This window comes from Theobroma umbraticum, unplaced genomic scaffold, assembly GCF_002168275.2.
Source record: "Theobroma umbraticum cultivar Fairchild unplaced genomic scaffold, ASM216827v3 scaffold_81.0, whole genome shotgun sequence".
Taxonomy (NCBI): domain Eukaryota; kingdom Viridiplantae; phylum Streptophyta; class Magnoliopsida; order Malvales; family Malvaceae; genus Theobroma; species Theobroma umbraticum.
The window spans coordinates 2,988,252-3,010,565 of NW_018397268.1; the positions used below are offsets into that span (position 1 = coordinate 2,988,252).

A 22,314-nucleotide genomic window follows, 5' to 3' on the forward strand; every position below is an offset into this window, starting at 1 on the left:
TTTTGCATGCGGTCCACTCTACTTAGAATAAAAAATTAAATTTATTATATATTTTTGCATCAACGTAATTTTTATAATTGTACTTTTAAATTTGATTAAAAGTAACAATATTCAAGACAATATTCCTTTTACTCCTAACTTTTGATTATTTTTGACCAAATTAAAAAATACAACAATATATCTGCTCGAAGATAAGTGGTAAATTTGTAATATTATCCTAAGTAGAATGGTATATTTGAACTTTAATCCCCATGTAATGTAAAGTATTTTTACAAAAAAAAAAGTTACATAAATAACTCAAATATGATTATTCGAAATTTGATTCAATAGTAAGCATATATCAATTGCAATGTCCTTGCTCAAATTAAAAAAATGTAAATAAAAAAAATTAAAGACACTTGTTGATGTAATATTTATAGAAAAGTTTAGATAATTCATATATTACTTGTAAGAAATTAAGAATAGCTTATTAAATGAAAACTATATTATTTTTTAAAGGCATCATGTTAAAAAAAATTAAACTATTTAAAAAAATGTTAATCAAGTTCGTGTATTTTTATTTTTAATAAAATAAATTTTTATAATTAATAATTAATTAATTATTATTAATTAAAATATTATTTATTAATTTATATTTACATAATATTGATATGATATAGAAGGTGAAAAGTATAACATGATTATGTTATCATGATATATTAAAATATTATATCATCATTAATTATGATAAATTAATATGTCACATGATATAGAACATTTTAACTAACTTAATAATTAATAATAAGAGTTTAATTGACTTAAAATAAAAAAATAAAATTTATTTAATTTAAAATAAAAATATAATTACTTGATTTAATATAACAAAAAATTAAAAATATATTTAAATTTTTTTAAAATATTATAACTTTTTAAAAATAAAAATTCAACCGACCTTAACGCAAATGTTTATTAAGTACCCCTTACTCGAATCTTGAAAAAATAACTCAACTGTTTTAGGTTACATAATTACACCAAAATCTTAATTAGTCAAACAGATAATAACATCAAAAAGTACACCAACCTCAAATGAAATGGTTTGCAGTAATCTAACGAGCAAAGCAAGGATTTGGCTTCATCACCAACCCGTTTTTGAAACAAATAGAAGACCCACCAACCCACCAAGAATGGGGAAGTTCGTTAAAGCAAGAGTTAAGATTGTGACAGAAGCAAATAAGTTGGCTAATCCCTTACCTAAAGTGGATAGCTTCCAGCACTGTCTACTTTTAATTTGTTTGTGTTTTCTTCATATGACGGCCTTCCTTGGGAGTTGGAAAATTGGTAACGTTTTCCTTCAATTTTTCCTTCGAAAAGGTTAGTGTTTGATTTTTGACGGTCCAATAGGATAATTTGTCTCAAAATCAAGTGGGGTCCGCTGGCCAAAACTAAACTCTGGGTCCCACCTTGTTTTTCGCCAATGTAAATGTTTCTGCCCGTGTTAGGCGGCTTCCCCTCCACCACCTTCAAATCCTCTGTTTTCTAGCCTCTCGTTTCTCCTTAAGCATTCACCACACGAGCGCCAAAGCCACCACTTCTGCAAATTGATCAGAGTTATGTACTGAAAGTCTTGAAGGTTTTGGTTTCTTTCGCTTTCTCTGAGCTTCTTGTCTTTTGGGTTTCTTGTTTCTTTCTTTGTGTGTAGGATCTGCTTACCAACTTTTAGCTTTGATCTCTCAGCTTGGTCTTTTGTATTTTGTTTTGATTATGTACATTTCAGTGGCTTATTCCTTAGGATGTTGCCTTTAATAGTTCATGAAAGAATGGATTTTTCTTTTGAAAAATCGTTTCTTTCTTTTTGAATCCTTAAATTTTGGACACGGTTTGCTATTGCATATATTTTGTTTGGATCTCTTGCTGTTTTCTGGAAAAGGGTTCCCTTTACTTTTACAGATGTTTGAAGAGGGTATTATTTTAGGTCTATGAAGGACCTTAGTAGTTAGTAGTATAAATTATGCTACTCTTTGTGTGTGTGTGTGTGTGTATGTATGCATGCATGTTTATCTATGAATGAAGCGTTATTACTGAATGGGTATTATCTATGTTTGTGCAATTTTAAAACTCTTGAGAAACCGGGTTTTCTTTTTAGATTAATGGTCAATTAACTCACTTTCTTCCAAAAATGTTGAAGGTTTTCTTAAGTATGTAGGACTAGGCTATTGTTCTCATTTTACAAGGTATGGAAATCAGTATGATAAGATTCTTCCAACATTGGATCTTCTAAATCTGTAAAATACATCTTATGAATTTTTGGGTATGGTAAAATATTTTTAATTCACTCTTCTGTATGATATGCATTTATGTTTTAATATATTGCTTCTACTTAGTGCATACAAGTTTGCTACTTTCAATGGCTAGCGTTATTACTTAATAGATGAACCTCAAATGCATGTATAGGAAGAATTTATCTTGCTTGGCATGAAAGTAAAAAATGATTAGCTCCTAAAATAAATTTATCTGTTTTCAACATGGCCATGAGTGCCTGAGTGATTTCTTTATCGATTTGTAGAGGGTGGGAAAAGTGCTGTCACAGTGTGAACCGTCACCGTGATTTGAAGAAGTATATTTTTAGAAGACAAGTTTTATAGAAACCTAATTAGAAGAACTTCTTAATGTGCAGAAGGTGTAGATAAGGGGAGGTTTTGTGGACATTGTTACCAAACTTCCCTTTTGAGGCAAAAAATGAGCTTCACTATATGCACTTCTTCTGAACTCACATATCCCTATGTGGAGGGTTTGAGGAATGCAAAGGCGAATCGAGTGGCATCTAAATCATTCATAATGGCTGGTGGTTATGTCAAAAACCATTATGTTCAAGCATCATGTCCTGATGCTAGAAAGGTGGTGATATCTAGCCATCTAGTTCCTGGCCATTTAGAAGGATCATTCATGGGAAAGAAATGGCAAGAGGAGCCTAGAAAGAAGCTAGAATTTGTGAGGACATTGTTGATTGACAACTATGATAGTTACACGTACAACATTTACCAGGAGTTAAGTGTCATTAACGGCTGTAAGTTTTCTCTCTTGATCTCCTTCTTGCTTGTCAATGTCTTTGCATGTGCATATGATTATGGCAGTTTCTCACACTATTTTGTATTTAAATTCTGTTTGACTAGATTGGTTTTATTTGTGGTAACTTTCACCGTAAGAACATAGGAATTTAGACTACCTAGTTTTGCAGTGAACATCTTGCTGTTTTGACAACAAGAAACCTATGGAGTTCTCTTTATGAGCCCTAGTGAGATTTGCAGAAAAGTCTTTGATCAAGATTTTTATGGGCATATGCTGTACCGTATAATCTCCATGTTGAGATTTCAAAATTTTGTGTCTATAGTCAGAAGCAAATGGGTGCATCTGGTCATTATGGTCTGGAAAGCTTTTTGGATGTTTGTTGGTGTATTTAACTCACTGCCTCATCTGAATTCTTTTATGCCACTGTTTGACTGCGGTCAATGATTGCACCTATAACCTGAAAGACTTTTTGTATTGTTTTCTGCTCTGCATTATGGATAAAATTCTTGTTCTTGAATAAGTAGCAAATTTTTTTTTTTTGAAAAGCGAATAAGTACCAAATGTTAACTAGGTGGAAGCTGTGCTGACGTATTTTCATATGGTCTGCAATTGTGTCAGTGCCCCCTGTTGTTGTGCGCAATGATGAGTATACATGGAAAGACATTTGCCACTTCTTGTATGAGGAGGGTGCGTTTGATAATATTGTTATATCACCTGGACCTGGTTCTCCAACATGCCCAGCAGATATAGGTGAGACTGTTAAAAATAGAAGTTAATTTTAATTTGTAGGCCTTTTGGCTTACATAGCAGATTGAAGGAATAGAGAAGCAGGGCCTTCAAATTATTAAGACATAAATGGGTCTTCAAAATATGAGGATAGGGGTCTTGCAGTTTAACCATATAATTGGAAAAGGTTGAGAAGTTTAAATTGCGATGTGCTTCTATCTGAGACTTCTCACCAAAATCATATGCTATATGAAGCAATAAAATGAGTCAAATAGTTGTTTCTTATATGAACATAATTGATTTTTTCTCCCAAATCCAAAAAATAACATTGAAGAATGCCATCTATTTGGAGTTCTCATATTTTCAGAGGATTAGCTATTTCATGACCATGACTTTTGAACCACTTTGAATTGACAGGAGTGTGTCTTCAGCTGCTTCTGCAGTGCTGGGATATCCCTATTTTGGGTGTTTGCCTCGGGCATCAGGTATTTCTTTTCCATGCATTTAGATGCACTTATTAATTTCTTCAATTATATGCAGTTATGCTGAATTTGTGTATCTTATGTCTTCATTTCAATTCAGTTATATTTCTTGATGATCTTCAATTTGAGCTGTCCTTTTTGTTTTTATGCATGATTCTGTTTCATTATTCAATCTATGATTTGAGATTTTCTTTGATGGCCTTGAATGTTTCCTCAGAAGGCTAAAAGTGCTGTTTTCGTCAACATGCTGTTTTATGTTTCATGTTGAGAAACTTCTGTGAAGGTTCCATGTTACCTATAAGTTCTTGGTGTTCTGAGCGATATTCTCTCTGTCTCTCTCTTTTACTAGGGCATGTTTGTACTTATTTGACCCAAATGAAATTTGACTTGGCAGGCTCTAGGTTATGCACATGGTGCTCAAATTATTCATGCATCTGAGCCAATCCATGGACGCCTGAGGTATGATTAAATATTATTCCAACATTGTCTTGTTTTCTTGATGTTTATTGAATCGATAGATCTTAATACTATAAAAATGGAAATATGTCTATACGAATGAAATGATGGATGTCCATTTTGGAGAAAGTTTGCTTCATAAAAAGTTTTTATAATTTTCATTTCAAGCTGTGATTTTGGTATTGGTATATACAAAGATGCACACACTTGTATTCTTCCCTCCCAATACCAGGAAATTTTTTTTTTTCTTTTCAAATTGATATATATTTATTTGTTCCTTGTTTCCTTTAGTACTTATTTTTTCCTTGTTCTGTCTAGTGAAATTGAGCATACTGGCTGCAAGCTATTTGCTAACATTCCATCTGGAAGAAATTCAGGATTCAAGGTCAGTCTTCTCTTATATTTGAAAGTTGAATTGGAAAAAAAGGGTCTCCCGATTTACATGGAAGCTCCTTTGTATGTTTCTGTGGAGCTACATGTTGTCATTGGTTATTTTGGCATCTCTTTTGATGGAACAAACACATGAAAAAATATAGTGTGTTCAATTTTGTCATATTAAACAATTGCTATGGGGCAGTGGTATATAATATAGAATTTCTAATTTTTTGGGTAAATCATTGCGTCTTTTAAATTTATTACCATGTGAGATGCTATACAATGAATTAGGCATGAACAGTATGCGAAGTAGTAGTTAGAATGGTAACTTATCTCTCAATGAAAATGGCATGAAAGCTCTGAATAAGATGCAGGCCTGGTATGAGTGTTAATACATAACCGATAACATACTCTTGCAAGTTATTGCCTGTTATGAATGTTAGTGGTGGATAACAAAATTCTTTGTGTTTTCTAATTTATTACAATGTCAGATGCTATACAATGAATTAGGCATTATCAGCATGTGAAGTAATAGTTAGAATGGTATCTTATCTCTCAATGAAAATGGCATGAAAGCTCTGAATAAGATGGAGGCCTGGTATGATAGATAATACGTAACTGATTTTATATTCTGTAAGTTATTGCCTGGTATGAATGTTAGTGGTGGATAGCAAAATTCATACCTCTTGCAAATTACCATCTTTTAATTTCTATAAAACTGAAGGTTGAATCTTATTCAGAAGGCTGTAGACTTTTAGCTAATGAAACCAAACAGTGATTTTGTCATTTCTAAGCCCTGTTGATTGTTCTTTTTTGCAGGTTGTTCGATATCATTCACTTGTTATAGATGCAAAAACTCTCCCAAAAGAGCTAATACCAATAGCTTGGACCTCTTCTGATGACACACTTTCTTTTCTTGAGACCCAGAGGTTTGATGTCATCTCAGATGCTTATGAGAGTGAGAGACAGCAAGAAAAGTTTGACTCTATTCTAGAACGATTGAAAAATGGAAGTTATTGGTCTTCCAGCCATTCTAATGGAACAAAAAGTGGAAAGGTTGTCATGGGCATCAGGCATGCTACTTGGCCGCATTATGGTGTGCAGGTATGCTCCAAGATTATTTTGTTTGAATCTGTACTTTTCACTTTCTCTCTATCTTTACTTCTTTTGCCATTCTCTTGACTTTCATTTAACTCCAGTTTCATCCAGAAAGTGTTGCAACAACTTATGGGCGACAGATATTCAAGAACTTTAGAGAAATAACTAAGGATTATTGGTTACGAATGAGTTCGTCATTCAGCAGTGACAGAAATATTCATTATACTGGTAAAATGAAACTCCTTTTCAGAAATGTAATTTGGCTATTCTTGTGTGAACTTGCTATCTAACACCCTCTCCCCCACCCCTCTCTTTCCCTAGCTGTTGTCATATATGCTGGTAGACACGACAGTCTATTTGGCTGTTTGTACTCTACGGAGATTGGTCGTGTCTTTATGTAATAATAACTTGGATAATATTCTGTTCAATATTAAAGATGATTTTCTTATGGGGAAAATGGTGGTTTAACATATCTGAAAAGATATGCACCAGCTGCTCACTGTTTGGTCTGTTTAATGTTTAGACAATGTGAAATTGCGTACAGTGATTGGACTAAGATCTGCTTTGGGTGCCACTTTATCTTCTGCTTTGGATTTGGAGATGCATATGCTTCTCTGAGCAGTAAACTTGTTTTAGTGTCCATGCAGCTACCTCATGCCAGTCGACTGTTCAGAGCAGTTCATACAGGTGGGCAGTCAGCTAAAAAAGCAGATGTTCGGTTTTGTGGAGAAGCTTGTAGCGGTGGGCAATTGATGCAAGATGCAGACAAGAAAAATTTTGGCTTTCTTCATATGGTAAATGTTTTGCCCCCGAGCATGGGTGCTAATTTTCTAAGGTTGAAATGGAGGAAATTTGATCACTTGGCAAGTGAAGTTGGTGGAGCAAGAAACATGTTTTCTGAACTTTATGGGAAAAATAAGGCTGAAAACACTTTTTGGTTGGACAGTTCATCAACAGAGAAGGTAAGTTTATCTCTTAGCGAAATCTGTTGCAAGTGGAAAGTTGCAACTTTTAATCATTTATTAATTTAGTACCTTTCTGTTAGTTACTGTAATTTATCTGGAATTCTGTTTCTAGTGAATTTATGTGACATAGAGTTGTAATCCAATGTTATATATGTATGTATGAGCAAGTTGTGGTACTCATTAGTATCACATATCCTCAAATCAACACTGAGTTTCATTGTATATATTCTAATCAACATTCAAAATAACATTTATGATTTATTGTTGACATCTAGATTGAATTACAGTTTTGACTAGGTTTATTATTCTCAACTGGAATTTAACTTTTGGTGAAAATAAAAGAATGTATGAAATTCTTCTATTGCATAATTCTTCAAATAAGACAGTCCTGGATTTTTTTGTTAAAAAATTTAGTAAGAATGCATTATTGGTTTGTTGGATCTATATTTCAATTATTCAATTTGCAGAAACAAAAGGCTTTAGTAGTCTGTTTAGAAGCAAGAAGCCTGAAGAAAATAGTCTATGTTTTAATATTGGCTAGAAAATTTTTTATTTAATATTGGTGTACTATTTTAGTGTAAAATAAGCATTTTGACTGACAGGCTTCATAATTTATTTGTTCATGGTCTTTTTATAGTGTCCTTGGTACAGCCCCCTTACACTCGTTTAATATTGATATCCTCTTTCTGCAATCTTAATTTTTCTGCATCACTTACAGGGAAGAGCACGCTTTTCATTCATGGGGGGTAAAGGTGGATCCCTATGGAAGCAATTAACTTTCAGATTGTCTGAAGACAGGTTGGATAGGATCTATTTCTGTCATCTTGATCTGATATGGTCAAAATTTCTTTTTGTCTTCATAAATTTTTTTAGGTTCCAAATATGTTGTTTTTCCTTTATGCTTTTACTATTAACTTTTTACATGATTGATCACTCAATGATCAAGTGTCTATATGGAGAACTGATTATAAATTTTTGTAAATCATTTAGAGTATCATATGATGGTTGAAGTCTTAAAGAGAATTATATTTCTTTTGCAGTGAAGTGGCTTCTAACCGGGGAGGTCATTTATTGATTGAAGATGCTGATGGCTCTACAAACAGCACATTTTTGGAAGAAGGTTTTTTTGAATATTTGAACAAGGTATGTATGGATTTTGATTGATCTATTTTTCATTCCTGGTCAGCACATCAGATAGCTCTTCAATCAAAATTATGAGAATGTGAATTGAAATTTGAAAACACTATCCTGGTTGTTTACAATCTTAGTGGTAAACAGAACAGGGTTCTTTGCACATTCCTTCCATACTTCAGCCAAAATTATGAGAATGTGAATTGAAATTTGACTATCCTGGTTGTTTACAATCTTAGTGGGAAATAGAATAGGGTTCTTAGCGCATTCCTTCCATTATTTATTGAATTTGAGAAAAGTTATTAAACTATTAAACAGAAAAATATCAAAACTACTTTCGTTTGCTGAAGGCAAAGTTAGGTTTGCCGACCTCATACTAATGGAGTGGTTCTCTTAGAATTATGTTAACCAGTACAAAGACTGGAAATGATTCCCTAATATGCAGCAAACTAATCCTTATCAGGTATTTATAACAAACTCTCTCTTGCCAGAAATTTTCTTTTTAAGGAAAAAAAAATTCAATAGAAACTCAAAAAGAGTCTGACTTAAGGATTACGATTCAAAACTTTAATGGATGTTGACATGGTGCTTCTTCTCTGCGTAAATTGATTGCCAAAATCAATTGAATATAATCAGTTTGGTGTGCATCAAGCATTGATCTTTTTCGTACATAGGAGCTTGCCTGATATCCTCATACAATACTGTGATTTTAATTTAGATCAACTGATGAATGAAAACTTGGCAATAGTTTTCTACAGCTGCTGATTAAAAGCAAGCCCATAAGGATGGTACTTTCAACTATGTAAGATCATGGTTTATACTCCATCCCAAAGTGACTTTTTTTTTTAATAGAATCCTGAAAAGACTTTCTAGGCTTTTATTTTGTAAAACCCAAAATCATGTCCGTATAAAAGGTCAAAGTATTAAATAGTAATATATATAAATTTCAAATCTAACCTTTTGTTAATTTATACTTATTGATGCTAATCAACATTAGGGATAATTCTTTCTAGATAAGAATTGCAAAAATTGGAGGTGTCTTAAGTAGTGTTTTGAGTGCTCTTAATCTGCACAAGTTGTCTAAAATGACAGCATCTCTTGGAAGGAAGCAGGCATATAGTTCTTGAAAAAAAAAACTTTGATTGGCCAATAAATAAAATCTTTAAATGATTTATTGAATTTTGGTCATCAAATGGAATTTGTGTTAGCTTTAGGTTTTGTTATTGTATGCCATATCTCTCCACATTGACTTGTTTATGAAAAATAACGACTGTTCTGGCCCACGCTTATGATAGTGCTATCTTGCTTATTATCTTCTGATCATGTTGGAAATTCTGTTTGTTTTTCATTCTATCTATTTGATTAAAGAGTTCAGTTGAAGGGTACCTCTCATTGCTAGATTCATGTAACAGGAGCTTCTGTCACTCTGTCATGAGGAAAACGATTACGAAGGACTGCCATTTGAATTCTATGGTGGATTTATTGGTTACATTGGGTATGTAGTTTGTACGAACATTTATTTCTTCAATTGTTACCACCCCCACCCCAAAAAACAAATGAAAGTAAGAACTGTGTTCCTTGAGTTTGACAGATGCAATCATATTTCACCTCCAGCTGTGCCTTTGGGCTTACCCTACTTGTTGTGTGTCTGCTTCCATATTTCGACACACCTGACTGGGGTGTCTAGGCTCGTTAGTCCCTTGAGCATATCTGAAAGTTTGCCTTTTTTATGCTGTAATCTGAATTTTCATCAGTTTACATAATTCACTTTCTCTCCCTAAGTGAACTTTTATTTTGACATGTAGGTACAATCTCAAAGTAGAATGTGGTGCGGCATCTAACTATCACAAATCCACAACTCCAGATGCTTGCTTTTTCTTTGCCGATAACCTTGTAGTTATTGATCATCATTCTGATGATGTTTACATATTGTCCTTACATGAAGGAAATACAACTACAACCCCATGGTTAGATGATACTGAAAAGAAGCTTGTCAGCTTGAAAGCTTCTGTCACAAGAAAGTTAGATGAGCAGAATGTACAAGCTGTGGCAAGCTCTCAACATAAACAACACTTTCATTCTGAGAAATCCAGAGAGCAATATGTAAGAGATGTTGAGAAATGTCTGAAGTACATTAAAGATGGAGAAAGCTATGAGCTCTGCCTCACGACTTGTATTAGAAAAACCATTGGGCAAGTAGATCCTTTGAGACTTTATCTTCATCTTAGAGAGAAAAATCCAGCACCCTACGCTGCATGGCTAAATTTTTCAAAGCAAAATTTATCTATATGCTCTTCTTCTCCTGAGAGGTTTCTGCGACTGGATAGAAATGGTGTACTAGAAGCAAAGCCAATTAAGGGTACCATTGCTCGTGGTGTGACACTAGAGGAAGATGAACAGCTCAAGTTACAATTGCAGTTCAGGTGATTCAATCTATTCTAGTTCTAGCAACATTAAAGTCATCATTATCATTTTTTCCCATTTTGTTCTAATATTTTTGGGTTTGAAAATTTATGGTTTTATTAAGTATTTGTTTAGTCAAGTGATAAAGGAATTCCATACCAAGAAGAGGGTATATGTGTTCAATTGTTTCTACGGTAGAAGAAAAGCAGTCTTGGTATTCATTTATTTAGAATACTGATGTCCTCTCTGATGGCATGAAACCTGTAGCCAAGTATCTGAAATTTGTTTAGTCAAAAATTGTATGAAGACCTGTTTGATCACACACTGCTCTTGCTTATCCTCCTTATACTGTTTTTGTATTGTTCATGTAGAAATAGTATAGTCTGGAATGTAATAGAGGCAGGGTGAATACAGTGAAAACATTCCAAGAAAACTCACATCCTGCATTGGCACTTTCATTGCCCATGTTTCTTAGGTGATGGGCAGTTTGTAGCAAGACTGGACCTTATTTAATGTTCAATTTTCTTTGATGCGTATCTGTTTGAAGGAAATGCGTAGCATTGGACAGTAACCCTGGAGTTTGAAGTTATATGGTGGAAATTTTAAAGGGAGAAGAAAAATTTTGAATTGCCCTGAATTACTGGCTTTTCTTCATTTGGTCTTTTGGCTGCTCTAATTATGGAAGTGGGAGCAGTTTATTAGTACTTATGGGTCTCACCATGGATGCCATTTGGTTTGACATATGATTAATAATAAATTATCTGATTCTGGTGGTATATGCTATGTTTTGAATGGATATCAGATCTGTTAAAACTAAAATTGAAATATGATGCAGAGATCTATATAATGTTTGTTGATGTCTTGCTGTATCCTCATGTGAAATTAACGCTCTCTCTCTCTCTCTTTACAGTGAAAAGGATCAGGCTGAAAATTTAATGATTGTCGATCTTTTAAGGAATGACCTTGGTCGTGTCTGTGAACCTGGCACCGTTCATGTGCCTCATCTCATGGAAGTGGAGTCTTATGCAACTGTTCATACTATGGTGAGTACAATACGGGGGAAAAAACAGTCAAATGTTAGTGCTGTTGCTTGTGTCAAGGCAGCATTTCCAGGTGGCTCAATGACAGGGGCTCCAAAGTTAAGATCGATGGAACTTTTAGATTCTATCGAGAGCTGTTCGCGAGGCATATACTCAGGTTCCATTGGATTTTTTTCTTACAATCAGACATTCGATCTCAATATCGTGATAAGAACAGTTGTAATACATGGAAACGAAGCATCTATAGGTGCAGGAGGGGCGATTGTAGCCCTATCGGATCCTGAAAAGGAGTACGAGGAAATGATACTGAAAACGCGCGCTCCAGCTAATGCTGTGATGGAATTTCAATAGCAGTTAGTGTCAAATGGAATCCAATAGCAAACATTCTTTGATAACAATGTGTTCCTCAGGTTTTGAATATTATTACAGGAGTATACATAGAACTACAGCAATACAGTGTAGCTTGATTTACCATATGATCTATTTCTTTCATATCAACACAAGTTATTAGTACAAACAATGTTGTTTTCTCAACTTTGTAGCTAATCTCAATCATAGAGCTAGAAGGGATGTAAGGGCTAGAGGTACAGCTTTCTCTCTGTTATACGAGAGAAATTTATACGAATTTGGATATGTTTTCTATCCATCAAATCCCTTGTCTTGGTTCTGTTTTAGATTGTTGGGTTCTAAGTGTTTATCTTACTCCTGTTTGTAGCTGATTTCTTTCTCTCCCCCATTGTCTCATTTTAGAGTTACCTGCCTTGAGAAAAAGTGTGCAAAAAGGGGAAGATATAAAAAATTTATATTATTCCGGCTACTATTTTTTTTAGAAGATTTTAATTATTCATCTCTAAGAAGTCATTGCTTCATATAAAAATTCATTTTTATGTGGTAAATTTATATTTTTTAAAAAAAATTATTTCTTTAATTTAATTTTTTATTAATTTTTTGATTGTATGTTTGATTGAGGGAATGAAACAGATATTTTTATTCTTAATTTTTTTTTAAACTCTTGTTTAGTTCATAGAATGACTTTTTTTTTTAAATAATTGCTTTGACTTTGAGGAAGTAGATTAAAAAAATTTTAAATAAAATACTTTTAATCAATTTAAAAAATTACTATACTTTATAGCACAAAATTTATTATTTTTTATATTTTCTTTATCTCTCTACTCATATGCTTCTTTCATTCTTTTTTAAATTTCCTCTACCATCAAAAGACAGCCACACCAATGCCTCCACGATCAGATTTGATCATAAGATGCATTGATCTAACGCTTTACAATTAGATCTGATTGATGATGGATGAAGTGCTAAATTTGGCATCTACGACTAGATCTTAAGCAATAATATATTATTTAAAGTAATATATGAGTAATTTGTTAGTGTAAATAAAGTTTAATCGTGATAAAATTAATTTTTGAAATATGTTTTTTTATAAAAGTTATTTTTTTTTACCGAAAAGCTCATTTATTAAACTAGATTCACCTAATGACTTTTTGTATTGACTTCTTGTATGTTCCATCAGTATTTAGACTTACCCAGTTATTTTAATATACAAAAAAAAAATTTATACAAATAACCTTAAAATATAATGTAATCAACTTTTAAATAAAGGTAATCATTTTATACCATTTGTATTATAAGATAAAACTTTTAAATAATAATATGAAAAGTTATCTCATAATCTTTGAATTTATAGATATTTTTTCAATACAATATTACCAAAAGGTATAATTTTTTACATGAAACATCACTTGTAATCTTATAGTTATATAATGTTAAATAATATGACATGACCTTTTAATTTATAAGATTTTTTATAAAAAAATATAACTTTTTATATGAAAAATATTATTTTTTTAGTTAAAAAATGTAATTTTTTATTTTAAAAATACACTTACACAACAAATAAATGCCGATTTGGCATCCCTAACTAGATATAGGCCAATAATACATATTATTCATTAAGTTTTTACCCGTTATTCTTTGCGAGTTTGAGTGAATGTGCGTTACCTACCCTTTCATTAAATATTAAAATAAAAATCTTTTTTATATAGAAATAATATATTTGAGCTGAAATTATTTTAATATTTTATCACAATTAAGGTAAAAAAATAATTTATTATAATTAAATAGTAATAATTAAAAAAATAATGAAAATAACAATAGAATATAATTAAGTAAAATTGATAGATTTTGCTATTCATTTACCATATGTAAAAATTAAAATGTAAATGATTTTATGAAAAATATGTTTAATTGGCTGTGTTTTTTTTATTAAATTTTAAAAAAATATTAAAGATAAATAACTGCAAGGGTAGGTGAGCATGCCTGAATAAATTTAAAAAAAAAAAAAAACACAGACATGAGAATCACAAAATCCAACAACCAAACTCACCAACCCACACCTTCCCTCCCTTCTCTAAAACCTTCTACCAAATCTCATATTCTTATTACCTCAAAATCTCTTCTTCATCTTGCTATTCCTTTCTCATGGCTTCTTCTATTACTCCCAAGCCTTTCCTTGGAGCTACTAAACCCAATCCTTCTCTTTCTTCTGATCTCCAAAGACTCTCCTTTTCCTCTCTTCATATCTCAGTCAAACCGAGAACCCACAAGAAGCTTCGTAAGTTTTGGTTCTTTTAGCTTTCATTTCAATTGGGATTTTGTTGATAAATATGTTGCTTTTGACTTGGCTTTCTTTTTTTTTGCCTATTTTTTAACTTTGTTTCTCTTTTTGGGTATTGGGTTTGCTAGTTGTTGCTTTGGAGTTAAGTCGTTTATTGGAATATATGTGAATTGGAAATAGCGTTGAGAGTTCGATGTTAGGTTCGGATGCTTGTTGTTGCTGTAGTTGTGATGCATGTGTGTTATTACCTGGGAGTGAAATGTTGTGATCAATGTGATTTTTAGGATCAATAAGCACAATAGGCTGAGATACATGTAGATATCTATATGTTTTACATACTAGTGAATTGATTTGATTTGAGCGTTTTCATCATTGAGATTGATGATATCATGTTGCCATTAGGTCCAGAAATCTGGGGGTGTTTGTAAATTACATTGGATTGCTCTTTTTGTGTGGTCTTAAGCATGAGATTTTCTCTGAAGCTGTGTAACGATATTAGTTTTATAACTTATGGAATTTGTCTGTGCCTGCATCAATTTTATGTGAAGCATTGGAGTAACCAGGAATTCTGCCACTGAAAACAACTACTTCTGGCATGCGGTTTTATTAGGATGATGTAGAAGCTTAAATTTTATGTTTATTATGCTTTGAACATTGTTATTGTGTCCTTATGGCTCCTGTAATATTATGAGAAAATTTTTTTCCTAAATTAAAGTTGAGCTTTTGAATTCTGACAAAGTGTGCTGCATAACAGAGATACAGGCAGCAGGGAGCACATTTGGAAATTATTTCCGAGTTACAACATTTGGAGAATCACATGGAGGTGGTGTTGGTTGTATAGTTGATGGATGCCCTCCTAGGATTCCTCTGTCAGAAGCTGACTTGCAGTTTGATCTTGACCGAAGGTACTTGATTATGAGAACTTAGCATCATTGCTTTTATTTATGGCATGCACATATATGAAAGTTTATGTATCCTCATGGTAGCAGTGTACGATTCATGTTGATCTTGTGGTAGTGCTTGCAAATAGAGTTTGCCTATTATTGATAGAATGCAGTAGTCTAACTTTCTTTTAATAAAATACAATATAATTCTCAACCATTTTGATGCAAATGTCTTCGCCCTTGCGTATTAACAGTCAAGAGTTGTTTGCAGGAGGCCAGGTCAGAGCCGAATTACTACCCCTAGGAAAGAGACTGACACATGTCGCATATATTCTGGAGTTTCTGAAGGTTTTTTTTTGGTCTTCTGAATTTCTAGTGTTATTGTTAGCCATCATTGTTGCTGTTTCATATCGCAGCTTTATTATCTTTTTGTGTTTAAAGAGATATTTCATGACAAAATGCAGGAGTGACTACTGGAACACCAATCCATGTATTTGTACCAAATACCGATCAGAGAGGACATGTGAGTATTCACTTATTATATGTTTTTGGGTCTAAATGGGAAACTTAAATGAGTTTGAACAATTCTTTAGTTGGTCTTTTTAATTCTGGCATAGCATTTAAAATGCTTGCAGTCTATTTTGAATTATCATATGAAATAAATCTATTTCACACCTCTCAAGGCCCATTTTGCTATTCTAGAGGTGATACTGTTTCTGGACAGTGAATGAAACCTCATTAATTAATCAAATGATGCAACTAATAAACAGCAGTCAGCAGTTAGACAATGTGCAAATATGTACTAGTCTGGAGCACAATCTAATGAATCGTTTCAGTTTAGGATCATGACTTTAACATGTGAGAAAAATTTAAAGGAAAGCTTACGTATGAGGAACATTTGCTCAATTTTGACTTTGTTATTTGTTCTTATGGGGTCTAGACAGATTCATTAGTGATGTCTTTCTACTTTCAGGATTACACCGAAATGTCAATAGCTTATAGGCCCTCTCATGCTGATGCCACTTATGACATGAAATATGGTGTCAGGGCAGTGAAGGTAATGCCTTTTAGTAACATCCCAATATTGTGGATTCTGCCATCATTTTAAGAGATGCAGATTTGTTTGGACCCAAGTATCTGATTTCAACTTGTAATTGAAGGGTGGTGGTAGATCTTCAGCCAGAGAAACCATTGGGAGAGTTGCCCCTGGGGCTATTGCTAAGAAAATTCTCCAGCAGTTTTCAGGAACTGAGGTATGGTTCAAGCTGGTGGGATTGATCTTTTTATCCTTTCTTGTTATATATGATCGTAATTCACTGCATCTATTCTCTGAAGTTACGATAATGATTGTACTTGGTGCAGTAGTTGTGTGGAGTATTTGTTTAATTTGTTTGCGCTTATAAAATGATTAATTTGTGATTTTACTACCAAGTTGAAAAGGAAAAAAGAAATGATAACTGTGACCCTGACCATGTTGTAAACATCTGTCTCCTGTGTCCAAAGGATGTTTAGATCCCTAAAACATAGCTTTAACTATGTTTTCAGGATTCAATGCTTCGGAGTGCAGACTACACTTCTGTTACTGAAATATTTGCCTTTTTATTTTTTGGTTTCTCTTAATGTTCTTTTTTTCTTCAGGTTCTTGCCTATGTCTCACAAGTTCACCAGGTTGTGCTCCCAGATGGTTCAGTTGACCATGACACTCTAACTCTTGATCAGGTTTTGGACTCATCTCAATTATTAAGTCTTGATTTCAAACTAATTGTGGTTGGCTACATGAGTTTTTCTTTGATTTCCCTAGATTTGATGTCATAATTTCTGAAAGGCATTTATTCCAAGATATTATACATTTCGGTCTACTTTCACCCTTCTACTTCATCTAGATTATTGGCTCCCCTTTATTGCTGGCCAATTTATTGTAGCCGTTATCTAACTATTTTCAACTAAATGTTGCCAGGTAGAGAGTAATATTGTACGGTGCCCAAATCCTGAATATGCTGAGAAAATGATTGCTGCTATAGATGCAGTTCGGACAAGAGGAGATTCTATTGGTGGCGTTGTCACGTGCATAGTGAGGAATGCCCCACGTGTATGTACTCTCTCTCTCTCTCTCTCTCCTCATCCTCACATGCTTCAAGTGCATGGGCCTGTGTTAATTTTAAAATTTTAGGTTGCTCTTGTCGTTAAAATGATGGATATGCTTTAATTTGTAGCATCCAAAGTCTCCTGGAAGTTTTCTCCAGAACTGAAAATCTGTATTTGTATGTCAGGGGCTTGGTTCACCTGTTTTTGATAAACTTGAAGCAGAGCTTGCTAAGGCTGTAATGTCGTTGCCTGCAACCAAAGGGTTTGAGTTTGGCAGTGGATTTGCAGGTTAAGAGATTTTTATACTTTTATGGTACTATTGTTGAATTTGCCTAAAATTTTTTTGAATTGAGTTGGCCAATGGGTGAATACATACTTGAAGGCTATTTGCTGCATGATTATTTTTCTGCTTTGTTGCATTGTAAATTTGTTCTAAATGCTGTCAATAAAAACTGTTGCAGGTACTTTTCTGACTGGTAGCGAACATAATGATGAGTTCTTTACCGATGAACATGGAAATATAAGGACAAGAACCAACCGCTCTGGTGGGATACAGGTATTTGGTTTATCTGTTATTCTCCATCTGTCTCGCCCTAGCATCACTCTTTTGGGCTTCCCATTACCAATGCAACAAATAATTGCTGGTTTATTTGCATTCTCCAATTCCTTTATTGTTGGGCTAAATTCATGAGTATTATGAGATTGTAATTTTGACTTACAGGGTGGAATATCCAATGGGGAAATTATAAATATGAGAGTAGCTTTCAAGCCAACAGCTACCATTGGTGTAAGTTTGATCTCTTTTTGCTTGCTTGTTTGTTTCCTATGCTGTGTGGCTATTATAGTTTGTGTTATATATCTTCATGTCATATAATATTTTATTTTCTAGGTTCTGTTGGGATTAATAAAGCTACAAGCTATGAACTTTGCAACCCTCCTAGGTTTTCATAAAATAATCCTAAAGTTTCTGTTGCTCTAAGTAACTCAAAGTGCATGGAGTTCATCTTCTGAGTCGGCTGTTAATTTCGTGAACTAGCAGACCTTTAATTTTGCCTGCCTATGTATATAGCCTAGAGTTACCTTGACTATGGATGAAACATAAGTTGGCTGAATGCTCTGATATAGTTGGCAGTTATGAGCATTGCTATTCTTTTGCTGCTCAGCGTCATAAAGCCTCTGCCACCTAGGTTAACTAATTACACTTGTTGTATTAAAATGGAATTTAACTGTAACTCTAATTTTGTTTTACATCATGTATTTCAAACAGTTTTGGCTTCTTAGTTCAGTTAAAATTGGTGTCTTTTTATGAAATTTTCTGCAGAAGAAGCAGAACACAGTGACTCGAGAAAAGAAAGAGATAGAACTAATTGCCCGTGGTCGTCATGATCCTTGCGTTGTCCCCCGAGGTATAGGTTTCCCTTGCTTCTTTCTCATCTCTCCAAGATTTGTTTTATTATGTCTTTTTTTTTTTTCTGTAATCCCCTATTTGCAAGCCTTTTGCAACTGCATTTTTCAACGATGGCTACATTCCTTGAGAACTATGATGAATTTCTTACATTGATTGTGAAATTGTATTAAGCGTATTTGATCTTCACCCATTTTTTGCATATCTTGTTGTTCTTCACTTCCAAACAATATCTCACCAATAGTTTGGATTACCTCTGTATTTGATTTGGGTGATGCAGCGGTACCTATGGTGGAAGCTATGGTAGCCCTTGTGCTTGTGGACCAATTGATGGCACAATATGCACAATGTAATTTGTTCCCCATCAACCCAGAGTTACAAGAACCCTTGAGCTTGAATTTCCCGAATTTTGAGCCGGCAAATATATAGACTTGAATGGCGGCAAAGTGGCTGAAATATCTATCTAGGTTGTTATCAACTCCAATCTTCTTAATTTCAAGTGTTAAATACTCCATTTTGAATGAGAAGGTTCAGGTTTTTATCCACCTAGTAGTCCAAGAGTTCATGGCCATTTCTTTTTCCCCCAACCTTGTTATGTGTTTTCTTTATGATTACATGGTAATGTTGCTTTCATATCTTGACTATTATTTGATTTCTTTACCCCAAGCTTGTAAGCGAATTCACATGACATTAATAAATGATTGTTGGAAGAGTTATGAAATATTTTGATTTGATGGTCTTTTCTATTATGCTATATAATTTCTTTTTATTCTTTTTAAGGACTAGTGCCAAATTGATAAGATGAAGCCTTGTCTCATTTCCATTTTTTTAATTTATTTACATAGTGTCTATATCTTTTGAGAATGTAACCAACCTGGACCAATTGTAGAAGTGTCATAAACCCTAAATTCTGCAAATGTAACCAAACCAGTTATATTTTGATAGAGCGAGGTACCACAATTTAATGCCCAGTTGCCACCAGGCTGAAGGAGTGAAGGGTATTTAGTCATGTCTCTGTCAAGATTTGGATGAATCTGGCCCAAAGTAATGTAACCTATAATTTTTCTCTGTTTTTTTAAGTTCAAAACCTTCCTCCAAAACCCTTGATTTGACACTCAAAAGAAAATTAATGGGTAAAATAACAAAAAATTTCTAGCAGTCTATAAGGCATTCTAGTTGAATTTGGACATTTTTTCTTGACAATATGATCAAGTCAAAATCCCATTTTTATGAAACTGTAGTGTCATGTTACAATAATCTGTTATCCTGACCTTGCTACAGTATGTTTTTCTATAAGTGATATTGTGATCTGTAATCAATATCATTAAATTTCTAATGCAAATGATCCACAAAGGTGAGAAGACAAAAGTTGGGCAGCTGTTGTTCATAAACCTCAAACCTAACTCTCCTTACAACCCATTTGTTAGGTCCATTGATTCAGGAGCCAGTCTAGCTTCCCAATTTGGATGACCTTTTTGTTCTTCTTGCAATGCCAATCCATAAGAGTAGAATTATGACATTTATGGGAGGGTTGGTACTTCATGTTTGAAACTTAATTTGTCCACTTACTGCCTGTACAATACAGTCTAAATTTTGTCTTAGCCATGAATGGTTAAATCCTGTTGTTGATGTTGAGTACAGAAATGACTACACATTTTCAACCGACCGACCGACTTTTTGTATCTTCAACATAAAACAGTGAGCAATCTTTCCCTTCCATTTTCGGTGCAGGAAACAAAGGCTAGTCAGGTCAGTCAAGTATTGGACAATTTGTGGCCAAATCAAGCTTACAGCCAAAACATTTCATGACCCTCAATATTCATAATAGCTTTGCTTAGGCTTCTGTGGTTAATTTTAGGGTGGGTCAATGGAAGCATATGACTGCATAATTCAAGTCAGCCAATCAAGGAGTTTGTTCAGCATTAACTTCAGTTAGGAGTTCAATCAAACCTACAGCAGCTTGTGGCCAAATACTTTCTACCAATGGCCCTTGTTCCTAGCAAAAATGTCAAAAAATAAAAATAAAAATAAAAATAAAGAAAAGACCAGTCGAAGGGTTGATCTTAATCTTACCATTCGAGTTGGATTAATGACTCATAAAAATTAAATAAAAAAATCTTCAAATATTTAACTCGATCATAAATGTGTATATTTTTCTACTTAAAAGAATAAATTTGAATTTCTTTTCAAAATTTAAAAAAAATAAAAAAGAACTTGGCATTTGATTCAATAGGGTTAGCTTTTTCTTGTTAATGTTAGGTTAACATGCACAGCAAATTTCAGCTGTCAATTTGCCTAACTTCACAAACAAAATGATGGTGAACAATGGGTTCCTTCCCAAAAGAGCTGTCATCTGCAGTTCTGACAGTTGATTTTCTCATTGCATCTTGCATTTTTCTTTCATGAATTCATGAAAGAACAATGTGAACATAACACCTACCTCTGAAAAAAGCTATAAGACTAATTTTTCTTGGTTTAGTTTGATGAAAAACTTTGGGAAAAAGAAATTTAGTATGATTAATTTTTAGCTGTTTTTGTGTGAATAATTACCATCTGCCAACTCAAATTAACTCATGAAAGTCTTCTAATTAAGGTTGTGAGAGCTTTTATTTATTTATTTATTTATTTGAAAAAGAAAGATTTCAAATGAGTTTTTGAGTAAGAAGTACTTGTGTCATAAATTCGTACTTTTAATTTAAAAAACATGTCTATTAGGTGAAAAATATTTTTTATTTATAAATTCAAGATTCATCTCATATAAGATTCGAGATAATATACTTACCATTAAATCAAATATTTAGATAAAAAAGATTTTAATTAAAAATAAACAAAAAAGTCTTTAGAAAAAATTAATAAATACAGATTTTTCTTAATTTAGCAAATGTTATTAAGTGACAAATTCCCTTCAAAAAGAGTATAATGACAATGTTAACTTTTAGTTAAATTTGTTCAAAAACACAATTATTGCTTCCCAATCATATCCTAAAAAGATTATTAGAGGCTATTTCTCTTTAGAATTCAATAATTAACAAACCCCAACCTCACAAATATGTTACTCTTAATAGCTTGCTTCAACTATGATTGAACAAACTGCCATCTCCCTTTTGCTAGAAAACAAACAATTAATTTTTTTTTTTGAAAGGCATTTTCACAAATAATTCTAGTAATCTGCCCATTTGATCACATCAAAAGCTCAATTCAAAGCCATTAAAACAAATAAATATTTCATATCTTTCTTCTGAAAGTGAAAGAAAATGATATGTCTATTCTTTCACCAAATTACATTACCTTAAATTATCTTTCACAGACTATATAATATATACAAACTGAAAAGGAAAAATGTTCACATGATTCCCCTTTTTTTCATGTCATCTTTTTCAGTTCACATCCCATTAAACTAGCTAGTCACACACTTTCCATATTTTATAATCATATAAATAATAATATAATAATAAATCATTGAGTTTATTTTATTTTAATTAATTTCTTGATGTTTATCAGTAACCACTAGTCTTTATCTGCAAGAAGAATAAGCCATCATGGTCATCATCAGAATATTAATATCATATTGTCTTATTTAGACACCC

General features: G+C 33.0%; 2 protein-coding genes across 6 annotated transcripts; both read left to right on the forward strand.

The window, feature by feature from the left end:
• The first annotated feature begins 1,488 nt into the window (after positions 1-1,488).
• On the forward strand, positions 1,489-12,372 carry EMB1997 (para-aminobenzoate (PABA) synthase family protein). 4 transcript variants are annotated; one of them, XM_021439743.2, is made up of 14 exons: positions 1,489-1,609; positions 2,654-3,043; positions 3,664-3,795; positions 4,189-4,256; positions 4,648-4,712; positions 5,028-5,094; positions 5,904-6,188; positions 6,284-6,410; positions 6,819-7,144; positions 7,866-7,945; positions 8,188-8,290; positions 9,691-9,773; positions 10,084-10,701; positions 11,592-12,372. In XM_021439743.2, the coding sequence occupies exons 2-14, from the start codon at positions 2,716-2,718 to the stop codon at positions 12,070-12,072; spliced, it is 2,763 nt and encodes a 920-aa protein (XP_021295418.1). In that variant the 5' UTR covers positions 1,489-1,609; positions 2,654-2,715; the 3' UTR covers positions 12,073-12,372. The 4 variants fall into 4 exon arrangements, with proteins under 4 accessions (XP_021295418.1, XP_021295419.1, XP_089641191.1 ...); XM_021439744.2 differs by having other exon boundaries at positions 1,499-1,609; positions 2,657-3,043; XM_089785065.1 differs by having other exon boundaries at positions 1,517-1,609; positions 2,543-3,043.
• Positions 12,373-14,079: 1,707 nt separating this feature from the next.
• On the forward strand, positions 14,080-19,486 carry EMB1144 (chorismate synthase, putative / 5-enolpyruvylshikimate-3-phosphate phospholyase). 2 transcript variants are annotated; one of them, XM_021439834.2, is made up of 13 exons: positions 14,080-14,350; positions 15,108-15,258; positions 15,509-15,585; positions 15,702-15,760; positions 16,211-16,294; positions 16,398-16,490; positions 16,876-16,956; positions 17,195-17,326; positions 17,508-17,610; positions 17,784-17,878; positions 18,044-18,109; positions 18,644-18,728; positions 19,008-19,486. In XM_021439834.2, exons 1-13 carry the CDS (start codon positions 14,218-14,220, stop codon positions 19,154-19,156), a joined length of 1,308 nt encoding a protein of 435 aa, XP_021295509.1. In that variant the 5' UTR covers positions 14,080-14,217; the 3' UTR covers positions 19,157-19,486. The 2 variants fall into 2 exon arrangements, with proteins under 2 accessions (XP_021295509.1, XP_021295510.1); XM_021439835.2 differs by lacking the exon at positions 19,008-19,486 and having other exon boundaries at positions 18,044-18,107; positions 18,644-18,708.
• The last annotated feature ends 2,828 nt before the right edge of the window (positions 19,487-22,314 follow it).

Bases quoted from the DNA above. Each gene is read 5' to 3' on its own strand.
- EMB1997 (XM_021439741.2), top strand. From the start codon at position 1,789: ATGAAAGAATGGATTTTTCTTTTGAAAAATCGTTTCTTTCTTTTTGAA. The intron at 1,940-2,653 runs GTATTATTTTAG...CTTAATGTGCAG, and splicing joins TTTACAGATGTTTGAAGAGG to AAGGTGTAGATAAGGGGAGG. The intron at 3,044-3,663 runs GTAAGTTTTCTC...CAATTGTGTCAG, and splicing joins GTTAAGTGTCATTAACGGCT to TGCCCCCTGTTGTTGTGCGC.
- EMB1144 (XM_021439834.2), top strand. From the start codon at position 14,218: ATGGCTTCTTCTATTACTCCCAAGCCTTTCCTTGGAGCTACTAAACCC. The intron at 15,259-15,508 runs GTACTTGATTAT...AGTTGTTTGCAG, and splicing joins CAGTTTGATCTTGACCGAAG to GAGGCCAGGTCAGAGCCGAA. The intron at 18,110-18,643 runs GTAAGTTTGATC...AATTTTCTGCAG, and splicing joins AGCCAACAGCTACCATTGGT to AAGAAGCAGAACACAGTGAC.